The sequence below is a fragment of the Castor canadensis genome, chromosome 6 (assembly GCF_047511655.1).
Source record: "Castor canadensis chromosome 6, mCasCan1.hap1v2, whole genome shotgun sequence".
Taxonomy (NCBI): Eukaryota; Metazoa; Chordata; class Mammalia; order Rodentia; family Castoridae; genus Castor; species Castor canadensis.
Genome location: NC_133391.1, coordinates 70,277,135 through 70,290,816, shown reverse-complemented (window position 1 = coordinate 70,290,816; position 13,682 = coordinate 70,277,135). Strand labels below are relative to the sequence as shown.

General features: G+C 44.2%; 1 protein-coding gene across 8 annotated transcripts in view; it reads left to right on the top strand.

The window, feature by feature from the left end:
• The window catches only part of Ablim3 (actin binding LIM protein family member 3), a 113,673-nt gene that overhangs the window by 80,529 nt on the left and 19,462 nt on the right, over positions 1–13,682 (top strand). For 5 of the 8 annotated variants that reach the window (XR_012449002.1, XR_012449003.1, XR_012449001.1 and 2 more), the window contains 3 exons: positions 5,504–5,562; positions 8,074–8,145; positions 12,199–12,354. Coding sequence is in view for 1 of the 8 variants with exons in the window: in XM_020170012.2 (XP_020025601.2) it covers positions 5,504–5,562; positions 8,074–8,145; positions 12,199–12,354 (287 nt within the window). In the remaining 7 variants the exon portion in view is untranslated. The remainder of the gene's footprint in view (positions 1–5,503; positions 5,563–8,073; positions 8,146–12,198; positions 12,355–13,682) is intronic. The other 3 variants (XR_012449006.1, XR_012449005.1, XR_012449007.1) reach the window with 1 other exon arrangement.

The window sequence follows — 13,682 nt, the reverse complement described above, 5'->3', positions numbered from 1 at the left end:
TGTGTGTGTGTGTGTGTGTGTGTGTGGTGTGTGTACAGCATGATGCCGGGCACAAGCATTCTATGAAGGTGAGTTATAATAAATCCAGTAAGAGTAATGAGAATACTTGGGGTTTTAAATACTGTTCCAGTTATTCCCAGAAGCAGTTATCATTTCCCCTGAATTACTAGGCACCTTAGTCCTGCCATTCTCCTCTCCCCATCCTGCCCGATATCCTCCATGGTAACCAGTTTCATGGCAACCAGGCACTTTCCTCTCTCCACCTCTTTATGAAGCTCCAAGTCCACTTCATCAGGCCAGCCCTGGGCAAACCAGGCTTTCGCACTTCTCCCAAGGTGTCCTTGTCCTTGGACACAAGTCCATCCTCCCAGAAGGGTGCAGTGGCAACCAAGCCAGGCAGGCTTCTGTTTATGATTCCACCTGCACAGCCAGCCCATCAGTTCCCCCCTAAAACCTCCCTCCTCATCCAGGTCCTGCTCTTGGGACTCAGGGACTGAATGTTCCTTGCCCATCAGTCCCTCCGTGATCCCTTTCTCCTTATCCAAGCTAGCTGCTGACACACAAATTATTTTGGGGGTGGGAGAGAGGAGATAATGTTCATAACAACAATAATAACTCTCCCATAGTGCCTATTGTAGGCACCGTGTTCTCAGTGTTCTGTATGTATTAGTTCATTAATCCTTAAAACAAACCTAAGAGCTGGGTGCCGGTGGCTCATGCCTATAATCCAAGCTACTCAGGAGGCAAAGATCAGGAAGATTGTTGTTTGGAGCCAACCTCTGGCAAATACTTCAGAGACCATCTATCAAAAATACCCAACTCATAAAAGGGCTGGTGGAGTGGCTCAAGTGGTAGAATACCTGCCTAGCAAGTGTGAGGCCCTGAGTTCAAACCCCAGAACCATCCAAAAAAAAAAAAAAAACTAAGAGGCAGATGTTGTCATCATCCCCACTTTACAGATGGGGAAACCAAGGCACAGAGTGGTAACTGAGTTGCTCTAGAGAATGCAGCTAGTGATGCAGGAATTGTTATAAGCAGGATTTGAACCTCTTAATAACATTGCAGTAAATAATGTGTAGTGTGCCTGATGGGGAAGGCTGCTAAGGCCCCTGATGATAATAACAGTGACCTTGTTTTTGCACCACAGATCCCACAGAAGGGCTTGCTCATCTCCCTCCCACAGAGTCTGTGCCCTTAGTCACAGAAGAACAAAGTCCTCTGTGCTTTGCAGTTCACCTGCTGGGGCAGGGATATTTTTATTGAGATAAAATTCACGTAATATAAAATTAACCCTTTTAAAGCATATGAATCAGTAGCTTTTAATACACTCACAATGTTGTGTGATCACCACCTCAATACAGTTCTGCCTCAGCCCCAAAAAGAAACCCTGTACCTATTAAGCAGTTGCTGTCCAGGCCTCCCACCCCTTAACTCTGGCAACCACCAGAGTCTATCGATTTACCTATTTGGGGCTTTTCATATAGATGGAATCATACAGTCTGTACTCATTAGTGACTGGCCTCTTTCCCTGAACATAACGTTTTCTAGGTCTATCCACATCAGAGCATCAGTATGTCATTTCTTTCATGGTTGAATAATATTCCATTGTACAGGCATATCACATCTGTTTATCTAGGTGGGAGTTTTAAAGGAGCAACTCCAAAGTCCTATCCAGTCTACATAACAAAGGCAGTGCTGCTGTCATAGAGGTGGAACACTGCTGTGGTCAAAGAGATTGGTAAAGAAGCCTGCTTCAGGAGAATTCCCTGTCTAGGATGAGGCCAAAAACTCAAACACCTACATGGATGAGTGAGAAGGACTTTGAGTTAGACACTGGAAGGGTCCACAGGGAAGACCATAGTGACCTGCAGTGTTTAAAACCTCTCAGATTCTAAAATGTTTGAAATCTCAGTGCTCCAGCTTTGGCATTAAAAAAAAAAAAAAAACTTGTGAATTGAATACCAAGGTCCAGCAGAGAGGTAGGTGGGTTCCCCAACATTCAATCAGCCCCATGCTGCAGCCCCATGCTGTAGGTATAGGATTTCTGTAACCAGGTAAGACTGTCTGCTGGCTCTGTTCAGGATGAGAAAACATGGTCACATCCCCCCAGAGAGTCCACAGGAATGGCTAATCCTTCATCCCTCTAACTATCATATCAGATTTCAACTGCAGAACCTGGAGTTGTGGGTGACAATCTTGGAGGACAAGAAAGTGTAATTTGTGAAACCAGGAGTCTAATAAGCAAAAAGGATGGCATTCTTACAAGACGTTAGAGTTCTGTGATGTAAAAACTGCTTTCTTTTCCTATTACATTCCAAAGAAACAAATCTGGAGGGTTGTCTGATATGTAACTCTCTGGTTCTCATATTTGGTATCATAAAATCACCTGGAAAGCATTGAGTCACAGATTCCCAGGCATACCTCCAGGGAGCTGGTATCAGTGGCTCTGAAAGGAACCCAGAAATGTGCATTTTATCAGGCTGTAAGACAGTCCACACATGTCACACCTTGATAAACCCCAATCTACTGGATATTCTTATAAACAATCTGGAATTGTAGCTCTCAGATCAGAGCCTAGAATGTATTACCTGTCCAGATCTCTGGCCCAGCTCAGATGATCTAACTAGCCTAGGTTGACTATGCTACTTCTCTTGTTTTTCAATCATTCAATGAGTGTTTACTGAGAATCTTCCATCCCTGCCAATGTATCTATAGATAAGATGGGTATGAATCCCTCTCCCCAAAGAATTTACATTCTTGGGATTATTGGATAAGGACCAATAATTATTTTCTTTATACAGAGAAACCTGTTAAAGTAGAAACTGAATCCCTGAGGACTGGGATGGTTGGTAAAAATCCTTCAGTGTAACTGGCTTGTTATGCATTCCCTCCACAATGCCATTGCTGTGCCTTTTCCCACTCACTGTGTACTTAAGAACTTCTAGTAGCAGGGAACTCTCTATTAAATGAAGCCATTCAATTCTCAATGTTAGTTTTCCTTCTGTGGAACTTTGCCACTTAGTTCTTGTTCTATTTTGTAAGACTTGTAAAGCAGATGAAAGTCTCTCCTCACAGACAACCATTAAAGTATTCAAAAACACATTTCACCATTCTGCTCAGTCTTCTCAACATGAAGATCCTGACTTAGGGCCTAATTTTGAGTGCCCTCTCTATTCTGGCTATCATCCTTCTCTGCATGCCTTTCACCTTGTATCTTTTTAAAAATACAAAAGTAGGATCCAGCCAGTCATTCACGTGTTTCTTTATTAAGCACACAGGGACCAGGCACCATGTCGGGCCCAGGAATAGAGTCCATAGAAGAAAATAACCACCTTTGCCCCTCTGAGTGTTATCTTTCAGTTAATGTCACAGTGTTGGTCCATTAACCAAGAGCATACACTCAGCAGACCATCATGTCAACACATCTTCATGAAAAAAATCACCTTTTTACCTTCATTTATCTAAGTTATCTAGCCACCAGCAAAGTATTTTTGACGCTCTTTTATATATATGATACACTGCCAACTCCTCAACCTCCTTTTATTTTCATTTCTTTTGGGGATTTTTTATTCTCCCACCTCATTTCTCATATAAACATGCATTCCCACATACAAAGTGCTAAAGCTAATGGCTAATTGTGGCTCAGTTTTATTTCAGATCAGATATGTCAATGTCATAGAGTCCAAAAGCAAGGGATGATCTAGTCCAAGTTCCCCCATACACCTTCCATACCATTTCTCCCCACAAATACGTCTGCCCCTTCACCTTTCTTATGTATATTTCACTTAATCTTGTGACCTTCTCAGACCTCTGTGTCCACCTAATCCATTTCCTACAATGACCTGGGACATGTGTTTCCTGCCACAGCCACAGTCATAAACAACTCCCGGTAGATTCAGGAGCAACTCAGAGAGGAACCGGAAATGCTCTCTCTAATTTAAACTCCCAAAAACAAAGATCCCAACCCACAGCTCAGTTGATAGTGGACACACCCTGTGACTGCTGACTCAAGCCACAGACCTAGGGTCCCTCTACTGGGCTCTAATGTAAAATTGCATTTTACATTAGAAGGAATTAAACTCCTGTTGAATAATTAAGAACACCCAAGAATGTAAGATAAGAACTGAAGATTCTGGGGCTGGCAGAGTGGCTTAAGTGGTAGAATACCTGCCTTGCAAAAGTGAGGCCCTTAATTCAAACCCAAAGATTATAAAAGAATTGAAAATTCTTATTCCATAAAAGACAAAACTGGCCCTAGAATAAGAATTTTAGAGATGAAAATAATTTCTAAGACCATCCTAATCCCACCATATTGTTAGGAAGATGAAGAAACGGGGACCCAAAGAAAGGATGTATTGTGGAAAAACAGAGACAAGAGCCTAGCCCAATCTTCTCTTTCAGTTCTGATTATTTGACCTTATAACACCTCCTGTTCTTTAGTGACAATTCCAGTCCCTAGGAGCTCCAGAGAACAAACTATAATGGAAAGTATATCCTAGAAACCAAGTCAGACAAACAAATACCATCTGGGCTTCAGGAATCTAGCCATTTGTTGGTGCCTTTCCTTGTAGGGCTGGTTAAAAGAGGAATGGCTCCAGAGGGATAATATGTTCCTATTTTTCCTTCTAATCCAGGACACCTGTCCCTTCAGTGGGAATGTGCAATATTTGGGGCTTCTTCTCAACATGTGACCAGCCACCTGTTGCTCATGCCTTTCCAAATTGGCCTCTTAGGTTTGGGGCCAGCCAACTGGACCCCCACCCATGATAGAAAAAAAAAAAGAAGAAGAAGAAGAAATGTGGGTATTAGCAAAACAAATATACTAAATTTGAAGGGTCTGGAGTCTCTGAGGAATTAGCAGGTCAAGACAATGCTCTCAAGCAGAATATATACCATGATACCTTCTCCCCACTAAATGTGATAGCTCTGATAAGTCACAAGTCTGTCATAAGTCTTGGAAGAGAAAGAAAGGCTGGGGTTTACCACGGTCTGTCATTTTCTTTCACCCCCCACTGCCATTCATTTGTTCAACAGATATTTATTGACCACCTGCTATATTCACTCACTGCCAGTAATGCACTCATCTACTCACCCACAAACATGTATGGCCCTCCAGTAAGGGCAAATCCCAACGCAGATGCTGTGGGAGATAGAGCAATGGATAAAGCTCAGTTCCTGCCCAGAAGGCGCTCTTAATGTAGTTGGGGTGTTTAATCCACAATCTAAGGTGAGTTAAGGCCGTATTGTGAAGAGAGACATAGAGTACCATGGAGCCCAGAGGACAAAGAAGTCACTCCCCGCTGGCAGGTAAGAACATTTGCAAGAGGATGTCATGTGAGTCCTGAATCTTGACAGAAAACACATATGCCTGGTCAAGGTGGTCTGCCAGTAGCTCTCCAGGGGAGAGTGAGCTGGGAGTAAATGGAGGTGGGAGATGGGAAGAGATTCCTAATACTGGCAGGTTTAAAAGGTCTGAGCCTTTGTTATTTTCCTGGCTCCTTAGGTTCTGAGGTTTGGCATCCCATCTGCAAACAGGCAGCCCGGGCAGAGAAGAAGCTAAAGGTAAGCAAGCTAGTGATGAATGACGCCAGATCAGAAGTCTTACGTGACCATCTTTTGCCACAGGCTGTGGGAGCTAGGCTTCAATACAGAGTCAGCAACCTCAGTGCAACCACTCCCAAATGCGTGCCTGCTTCCTTGGACTCCTTGATAAGAAGACCTGCCTCATGGGGTTTAGAGGCGATTAAGACATTGGATGTGAGGGCACTTTAAAAATGGGAGCGTACTGTATGCCCTGTAGGTTTTAAGTGAACCTGGGGCATCTGAGGTCCTAATCTTTACCAATGCTGACCAAGATGGTGGCCTCTCTGAGGTGCTCATGCCATCTTTCCCTAGCCTAAGGTTATTTATTAATCATTATAGCTAATATTGTCACAGTACTTGACAGCTTGCAAAGTGTCTTTACAGTTGCTGTCTGATTTGATTCCTTTAATACCCTGAGGCAGATGAGCCAAGAAATTTTGTCTTCACCTTGCCTGTGAAAAAACCAAGTGTAAAGAGAATGGGAATTTGCCCACAGTGATACAGCCAGTCAGAAACACAGTGGCATCCCCAGGCATACGACAGACCAGCTGAGGCCCTGGTCCTGAATTACTGGGCTGTGACAAATGCCAGGAAGGCCTGTGAATCTGGGCCCCTGCTACTGCAGGGAGGGGTGGGTAGGGCCACCCAGGCTGCACAGCAAGGCCCAGATTCTGGGTTCCTGAGGCTGTGAAGCAGATCCCTGGGGTGTGTGTTGAGGCACAGGAAGCAGCACTGATCTCCAGCATGCCTTTACAACCTGGCCTCTGGCTATTAAATTAGCCCCTTGGGATTTTATTATGTCACCTGCTAGAGCCTCCTCAACTAAAAACATACATGCATGATATCTGGCCAGCTAATTAAATGTGTTGTCTTTGCCATTTCATCCAACTAATGTGTTTGTTGGAAGAACTGCTCGATTGGTGTGTAATTTCTTTGGAGCCACACATGAACTTTTTTTCCTGCTTCTTTCATGACTGTCTCATTAAGCTGTAAGAGAACCTAATCATCCTTTTCTTCCTCAATCACCTCGTCTTTTGAGGCATTCCCCAAATTTGAGATATTCTTTAAAACCCTGATGCTTTTGCTGTATCTGTATACCACCTCTTTAAATCATTACAAACTATACTTTCCTTTAAGCTATCTCACTACTTTTTACTTAACTAAAACTTTGTTACCAAGAAGAAACCAGTGGCACTTATAAATAAAAGGTAACCATAAAATAAATTAGATGACAATGAAATAGTTATTAAGCATAAATCTTTAAAATTCAGGTTAATGTTGCCAGCACCCTCTTAGGTAAAAAGGGAAAATGAACAATTGTTGAAACAGCTGTTGGAATTTATTAGCACCAAATTAAGAATTCCCCTCAATCTAATCAAGAGGATTGAAACAAAATGTTGGATTTTACTCTCTCACTATATGACTCAGTATTATCAAAGTTTCACCTACTTTCATCTTTCCAGAGCCACCCTGAATTCACAGTCCATAGTTTGGAAAACACAGCTCTTCAGCCCCACTTAGAATGCTTGGAATTGTAGGATGAGATCTGAGAGGGAATTAAGCAATTCTGAGGCTTGGCACCCTCACTCGGCACACGAGTAATCCAAGATCTCTAAATCCCACATTTCCCTAGTGGTCCTTGATTCCCAGTCAGCACACTGCCACTCTCCGAGATGCACTCGGACCGACATCACGCTGTTTGGCTGAGGGAGCTATTAATCCATCGTTGCCATGGTGCAGAGATAAATGTTTTAAGGTTTTCATTTAAGTTGGTGTCAGTTTGCCAAGGGCACATTACAAAGAAGCATCACGTGCAATTACGTGAAGTTTCCCCTGCTTTACATTTGGAATAAACAAACTAAGAAGGAATGAACACTAAGTGATTTTATTCAGTTAAAGTAAACATGTTATTGATTGGGATAACCGAAAATGATAAGTTTTACAAGTAACTTCCTACTTAAAATGCTAGCCACAGCTGGGCACAGTTGCTCAAGCCTATAATCTTAGCTAGGTTTGAGGCCAGCCTGAGGCGGGGGACGTTTGTGAGATCCCCCTCTCAACCAAGTTGGGCACAGCAGCATGAGCCTATCATACAGCTTTCGCGGGAAGCCAAAAATAGGGTTGCAGACCAAACTGATCTCAAAAAATATCTCAAAAAATAACCAGAGAAAAAGGGCTAGAAGCATGGCTCAAATGGGCTAGCCTCTCAAGTATGAAGCCCTGAGTTCAAATTGCAAAAAAACAAACTAGCTAACAATACACTAAAAAGAAGTTCAGATTCTTTCCACAGTCTGAACTCCTATGTATTTTGGATCTCACTCACACTCAGACATTAATTTAAAAGGCAGAAAATAAAGGGAAAGGACAGAAAAAAACAGAGAGACTTTAAGAGTACTGCTAACGTACCCTGATAAACCGCATTCTGTCTGTTCCTCCTCACCAAGCTCAAGGTGCAGCTTCTCACCCCTTTTGTCTTTATCTCTTCCACAGCATAGACGGACATCTGAAACTTCCATCTCACCCCCTGGATCCAGCATTGGGTCACCAAACCGAGTCATTTGTGTATGTATTGCTTTTCAGCAACCAAAAAGCTTTTGTTACCCCTGGTCTGGCATCTGAAACATTTCTAAGGATGAGAGAGCCATCAGGCTTTCATCCAACTGATATTTAATGTGTGCCTGTCATGGGCTAGGCTGTGTGCCAGGCCCAGAAGATGTAGCGAGGTACCTTGGGGACATGAACCCTGCCCCCAAGCACAAAGCCTGGTGAATCAAGAGTTATAGGGATATTATGAAGTCCCATGAAGCACCGGAAAGAAAGTGCCATGTCAGCAAGAGCCCTTGCTGAGCTCTGGAACAAGTGCGAGGGACCTCCTTTTCCACTCCTTAACTGAGACAGGAACAAGATAAAACTGCTCACAATGTTCATTAGAATGGTGGAATACTGATGTGTGGGTAATAATGTGTGAAAAAGGTCAGAAAGGAGAAAGAAGCCATATGCATGTGTAATGCCGCTATGAAGAATTTGCAAACATTAAGAAGAGCGTTCCAAATATGTAAGAAGTAGACCGCCTGCAGGTGTCTGAGCTCATCTCCAGAGCTGTTAAGACATAGACAGGCTTCTCTTTTGCCAGAGATGTGGCAGAGGGACAGGAATTGAGCTGGATGACCTCACATATGTGATTTGTGTCTTCATTCCACAAACATATGATGAAAGTCTCTGTGCTAACCACTGTGCTGGGGAAATGGTGGTGAACAACACAGACCTGATGCCTGCCTTCCTGACATGGGACACAAAATGCCATGAATAATCAGATGCAATTATGATAAGTGCCAGGAAGAAAATGCACAGAATTCCCTGATGATGCTACAGATGAATAGAAGGACTTGACTGTCTGGGTCAAGGCATCCCAAAGGAAGATCAGAGCTCCAACTCGAGGGATAAACAGAAGTAAACCAAAGCAGGTAGAGGGAGAAGCAGCAGAATCAAGGAGTGCTGAAATGAGAAACAAACAGCCTTGTGATTGACCTTGCACTCTGCCAGCCTGCCACAAGTCAAAGGAGCCATCCAGACCAGAAATATAGGCAATGATTGAGACCTGGGAACCTACTCCTAAGGAGAAACTCTGGATACAGTCCCTAAACCCACCAGTCCAGGCTGCACCCTGACACCATTTCTAAGTCACTACTCCAAACCCACATCTAATTTCCTCTTTGATCCCTGGATAATGCCCATTGATGGCACTATTTCCTTTCCTTACTTCCACTGGTCAAATGACAAACACGACCTAGGAGTTATTGACTGCGACTTCAATATAGGTCAATACCACTGGGTGGCTGTCACAGAAGACAAGTTCCTTTTTTTCCTTTCTTTTTTGTGGTGCTAGGGATTGAATCCCTAGCTGCGTGCTCACTTGGCAAGCACTGGACCACTGAGCTACAGTCCTAGCCCAAAAGAAGCTATTCTAATTATGGTCTGTATTCATTGGAGATTTCTGTCTAGAACAAGAGAGAAGATAGGCCCCCAGCACTATGAACAGGACTAAACTACAGGAGGATTAGTGGGCTTAGTGTTAGGGCGGGCACTGTGAGATAACTGACAAGTGTGAGCATGTCTCCATGAGGGAGTTGGCAGGATATGAGCCCCTGGAAGGCGCTGAGATACAATGCTGTTTATCACTAGCTGGTTCCCTGTGCTGCTGAGGAGCCTCATCAACCTGTGGAATAAGTTAGGCCCCGCTGATGTTCACCTGGGAATCCTGGAAAAAGCCCACTAGAATTGTTCCTGTAAGAAGAAGCTCCACCACAGAGGAGCAGTGGTGACCGGGGGGGCACCTGTGCTCCTGCCTTCCAATCGGAGGCTTGTACACTGAGATCAGACACCCCATGTCCAAGAGTTCCCTTCCATGCCCTCCTCTCATCTCTTACCCTCCTACCTCACACACAGCCGCTGTCATATCATCTATGTTTAAATCAGAGCATTCTAAACGTGGCTCCCAAATCTGGCAAAAAATCTCTCTGTCTACTTTGTGGTCATGCCATGACAGGCAGAAAGATGGAATATTGGTTTAATTTTCATAGATGCTTGAGATCTGGTATTAAAATAGGACTGGGCAGGTTCTTTCAAACTGTCAAGCTTTGCTCTATCTCCCACTGACTTCTAGAATCATCTTCAGATGGCTTGACTTTGACCAACCCCATACTATCTCCCTTCCTTCCTGGCTAATTTTATTAGGATGCCACTGATCAGTCACTATGCCTCCAGACCTAAGGTTCATTTATAGCACCGTAAATAAGACTGCTATAGAAAGAAATATAAATTTAGTATTTTGGAGGTTTGGAGTCAAGTGCCACGATGACTAATTGTGCATTGAGTTGAGTTTGTAAGATGCCAAAAGATCTCAAGGTCAGGACAAATATCCCAGGGCAAAAGGCACCAATTCAGCAAGCGTACTCCTTAATAAAGTTCCCTTTCCCCACAAACCCCAAAATTGGTAGGGATATAGGTATCTGCGCCAGGCAGGCTCTAACATAAATTGGATGGCACACCTCAAGGAGTTCAGCTGCAGAGGGTATCATGAGAGTTAAGAGGCCCACGAGAGATAGGGAGGCACCAAGGAGTGTAGCAGTGGGATATTGCTGCCACCCTAGGCATAAAGAGAACAGCGGTGCCAGAGCTGGGAAGAACTGGAGCTGTGGAAGAGCAGTCACCAGATAGGACATGGGCCTAATCCACAGCCAGGCAGGAAGCATGCAAGAGGAATAAGTATGCAAGATTTTCCTTCCACTCACCCCCCATTCAATCTGCTGGTGCCTCCCACTGGCCAAACCGAACTTGAGAGCAAGAAAAGCTGTGATGCAACCTCAGGGCCCAGTACATGGATCTGGTGGACAGTGGGTCTCGGGAAATGAAGAAAAAATAGCATAGTGCCCAGATAGCTGTGGGAACAGTGAAAAGATCTTGGGAAGTTCTAAAATAACAGAGCTTATAAGGTACTTATGAAAGCTGCTGTCTCCACCGTGTGGTGGCTTCGAGACCTTACCTGGTCCTTCTGGCTCCGGGAGAATGTTAGAAGGATAATACAATCTGTTAGGATTCTGTATCCAGCGGCTTCTGGCTTAATTTACTTCAACCCAGGACTTCCCTAGTACTTGCAGGAGAGACAGATTCTGGTTGTCCAGCACAGAAAGGTGACAGAAGGAACATCTGGAGGACATAGGTGTGGAAAGGACATGGCTTCAAATGCCTTGATGTAGGCTGTCACATGCAAAGGGAAGCTGTCTTCTAATCCACGCAGCTCTAGAGCATTGAATTCAGGCAAAGTCAAGTAGAACTTCAAGACTCATTTCAGTTCACCATAGGAGCAGCTTTCTGAGTGCAGCCCTCTGACAGTGTAAGACAGTGAAGCCAGGAGAAGTCACTGGGGTGGACAGGCTCTCTGGTAAGACAACCTGGGTTCAAGTTCTAGGTTTTATTTCTTATTGGCTATATGAACTTGGGCAAGTTAATTGATTTCTCTGTGTCCCTGTTTTCTTTGTCAAAGTGAGGATAGTATAACTGCTGGTAGCGTTGTAAATTATGTGGATTAACTGAGTTAATCCGTAGGAGGAACTTGAGACAGAATCTGGCTCATAAGTACTGGTGTTTCACTATCATGATTTTTTTTGGCTGCCCAATCTTTTTCTGCACAGAGGCTGTGATTGGTGATGTCCTCCCTGTGTGGGGTTGGATGGCAGTCACCACCCATTTTGTGGATTCAAATCTTCTAGCTAAGTGGTGGGAGTAATGAAACCTTTCGTGCTTCATTTTCCTCATCTGGAAAATAGGAAAAATATTGATACTCAGAGGCACTAGGACATTTAGAGGCCATTAATTCCTGTAAATCAGGAGGCCTCAGAAACAATATGTGCTCAATAACATTCACCCTGTTAGATGGATGGCCTCTAACACCGTGCTTATGCTAAGTTCTACAACTCTTCCATTCAAGCCTAATATTTCATTTTTAAATGGAAACTGGAGAAGCTTGGTCCTCCTGTACCCTGTTTTTGTTTCTGCTCTCTTTTCTTTTGTCCCTCTTATCTTTTTACTTCTTTCCTGTCCATTCTTCTTCCCCAGGCTAAAGTGGATAATGAGATCCTTAATTACAAAGACCTGGCAGCTCTCCCCAAGGTTAAGTCCATCTACGAGGTGCAACGCCCCGACCTCATTTCCTACGAGCCTCATTCCAGATACACGTCCGACGAGATGTTGGAGAGATGTGGCTATGGAGAGGTATCACGTCTTACCCTTTGTGGGGCTGTTGGAGAGGCCAACGTCTCACTGGGGTCCCCAGCCCACTTCATATATAGATGGGTTTGTCTCCATGGTGCTGACCCCCAGTCTTCTAGACTGGAATTTATATCCAACATTTAAAAATCAAGAAATTTCATCCAAAAATCAAGCTTTCTGGCTTTTCATGAGAAATCAGACATTGCATTTATGTTTCTACCGTCTAGAGATGGGTAGCAGAGTCCCCTGTAGACAAGAGAGGGGCTTCCCATTCTCCCTAATACCCAAAACTCCCTGTTAACCCAACATGGAAGCTGAGAGCCTATAACCACTTATCACTTGAACCATTGTTTTCAATGGGGAAGTTTTGCTTATACTCAGCCTGTGGCAGTTATCCCCTGCCAGGCTCAATGACCATTGAATTTCATAATCCCTGGTTAGGCATGCTGACTTGCTTTTGTGCCTGACCATAAGCCCCTGTGCTTAGAGTAAAAGACACATTTGTAAAGAAAGACTCAGCATCAGATAGCTTTAGAAATCACTTTGTAGTTGCTAGACAAGAGAGAAAGTTCTTTGTCAAAGGCCACTGCAGAGGAGGTCTTAACCATCTGTATCCCAGGAGATTTCTCCCTCCATCCCAGGTCTCCTGGAGCAGAAGGAGCCTGGCCTGTCAGGGTCCCAGGTTCCTGTCCCAGTTCTACTTCTAACTAGCTTGTGTCCTCAGCAATTCCCCTCCTCACTAAAGTGATTTGATTGAAGAGCCCAATACCAATTATCTCTGAGCTTTGGCTCCAAAATGGACCAGGCAAAGGGATAAAATGTTTGTAGAAGCTGACTCTTCTGAAGTTAAAGATGGGCAACCAGGGCCCACAGACCGCAGCCAGCTCCCAGATGGTTTGATTCACTCACAGAGTGTTTTTCAGATGATTAGCTGTAAATGTAAATTAGCTGACAACATGTTAGGAGAGTCTGCATAAGAATCTGCATCTCTGACTTGTCTTGGATGTTAGGAAGCTGGTCAGTATTGGGCAGCTTCCAGCATGGCCCTGATCTGTAGAAGCTGAGTAGCAGCCCTGTTCGCCAGGACACTCAGTGTCCAGCTTGCTGTGCTGCCCACAGGCTCATCTCCTGCTCTGACGGCTGTGGCTTGGCCCTTGCTCGACCCTACATTTGGATCCCCTTCCTTGGGCATTGCCTTTGTGAACCACACAGGAATCACAGGGAGAGAGAGACACAGGGCATGGTTGTAAAAATAGTTGTGATGGAGAAAGCTGGGTCCAAGTCAAGATCTGCCACTTCTCCCTGAGAGGCACAGAGCAGCCCTGAGCCTC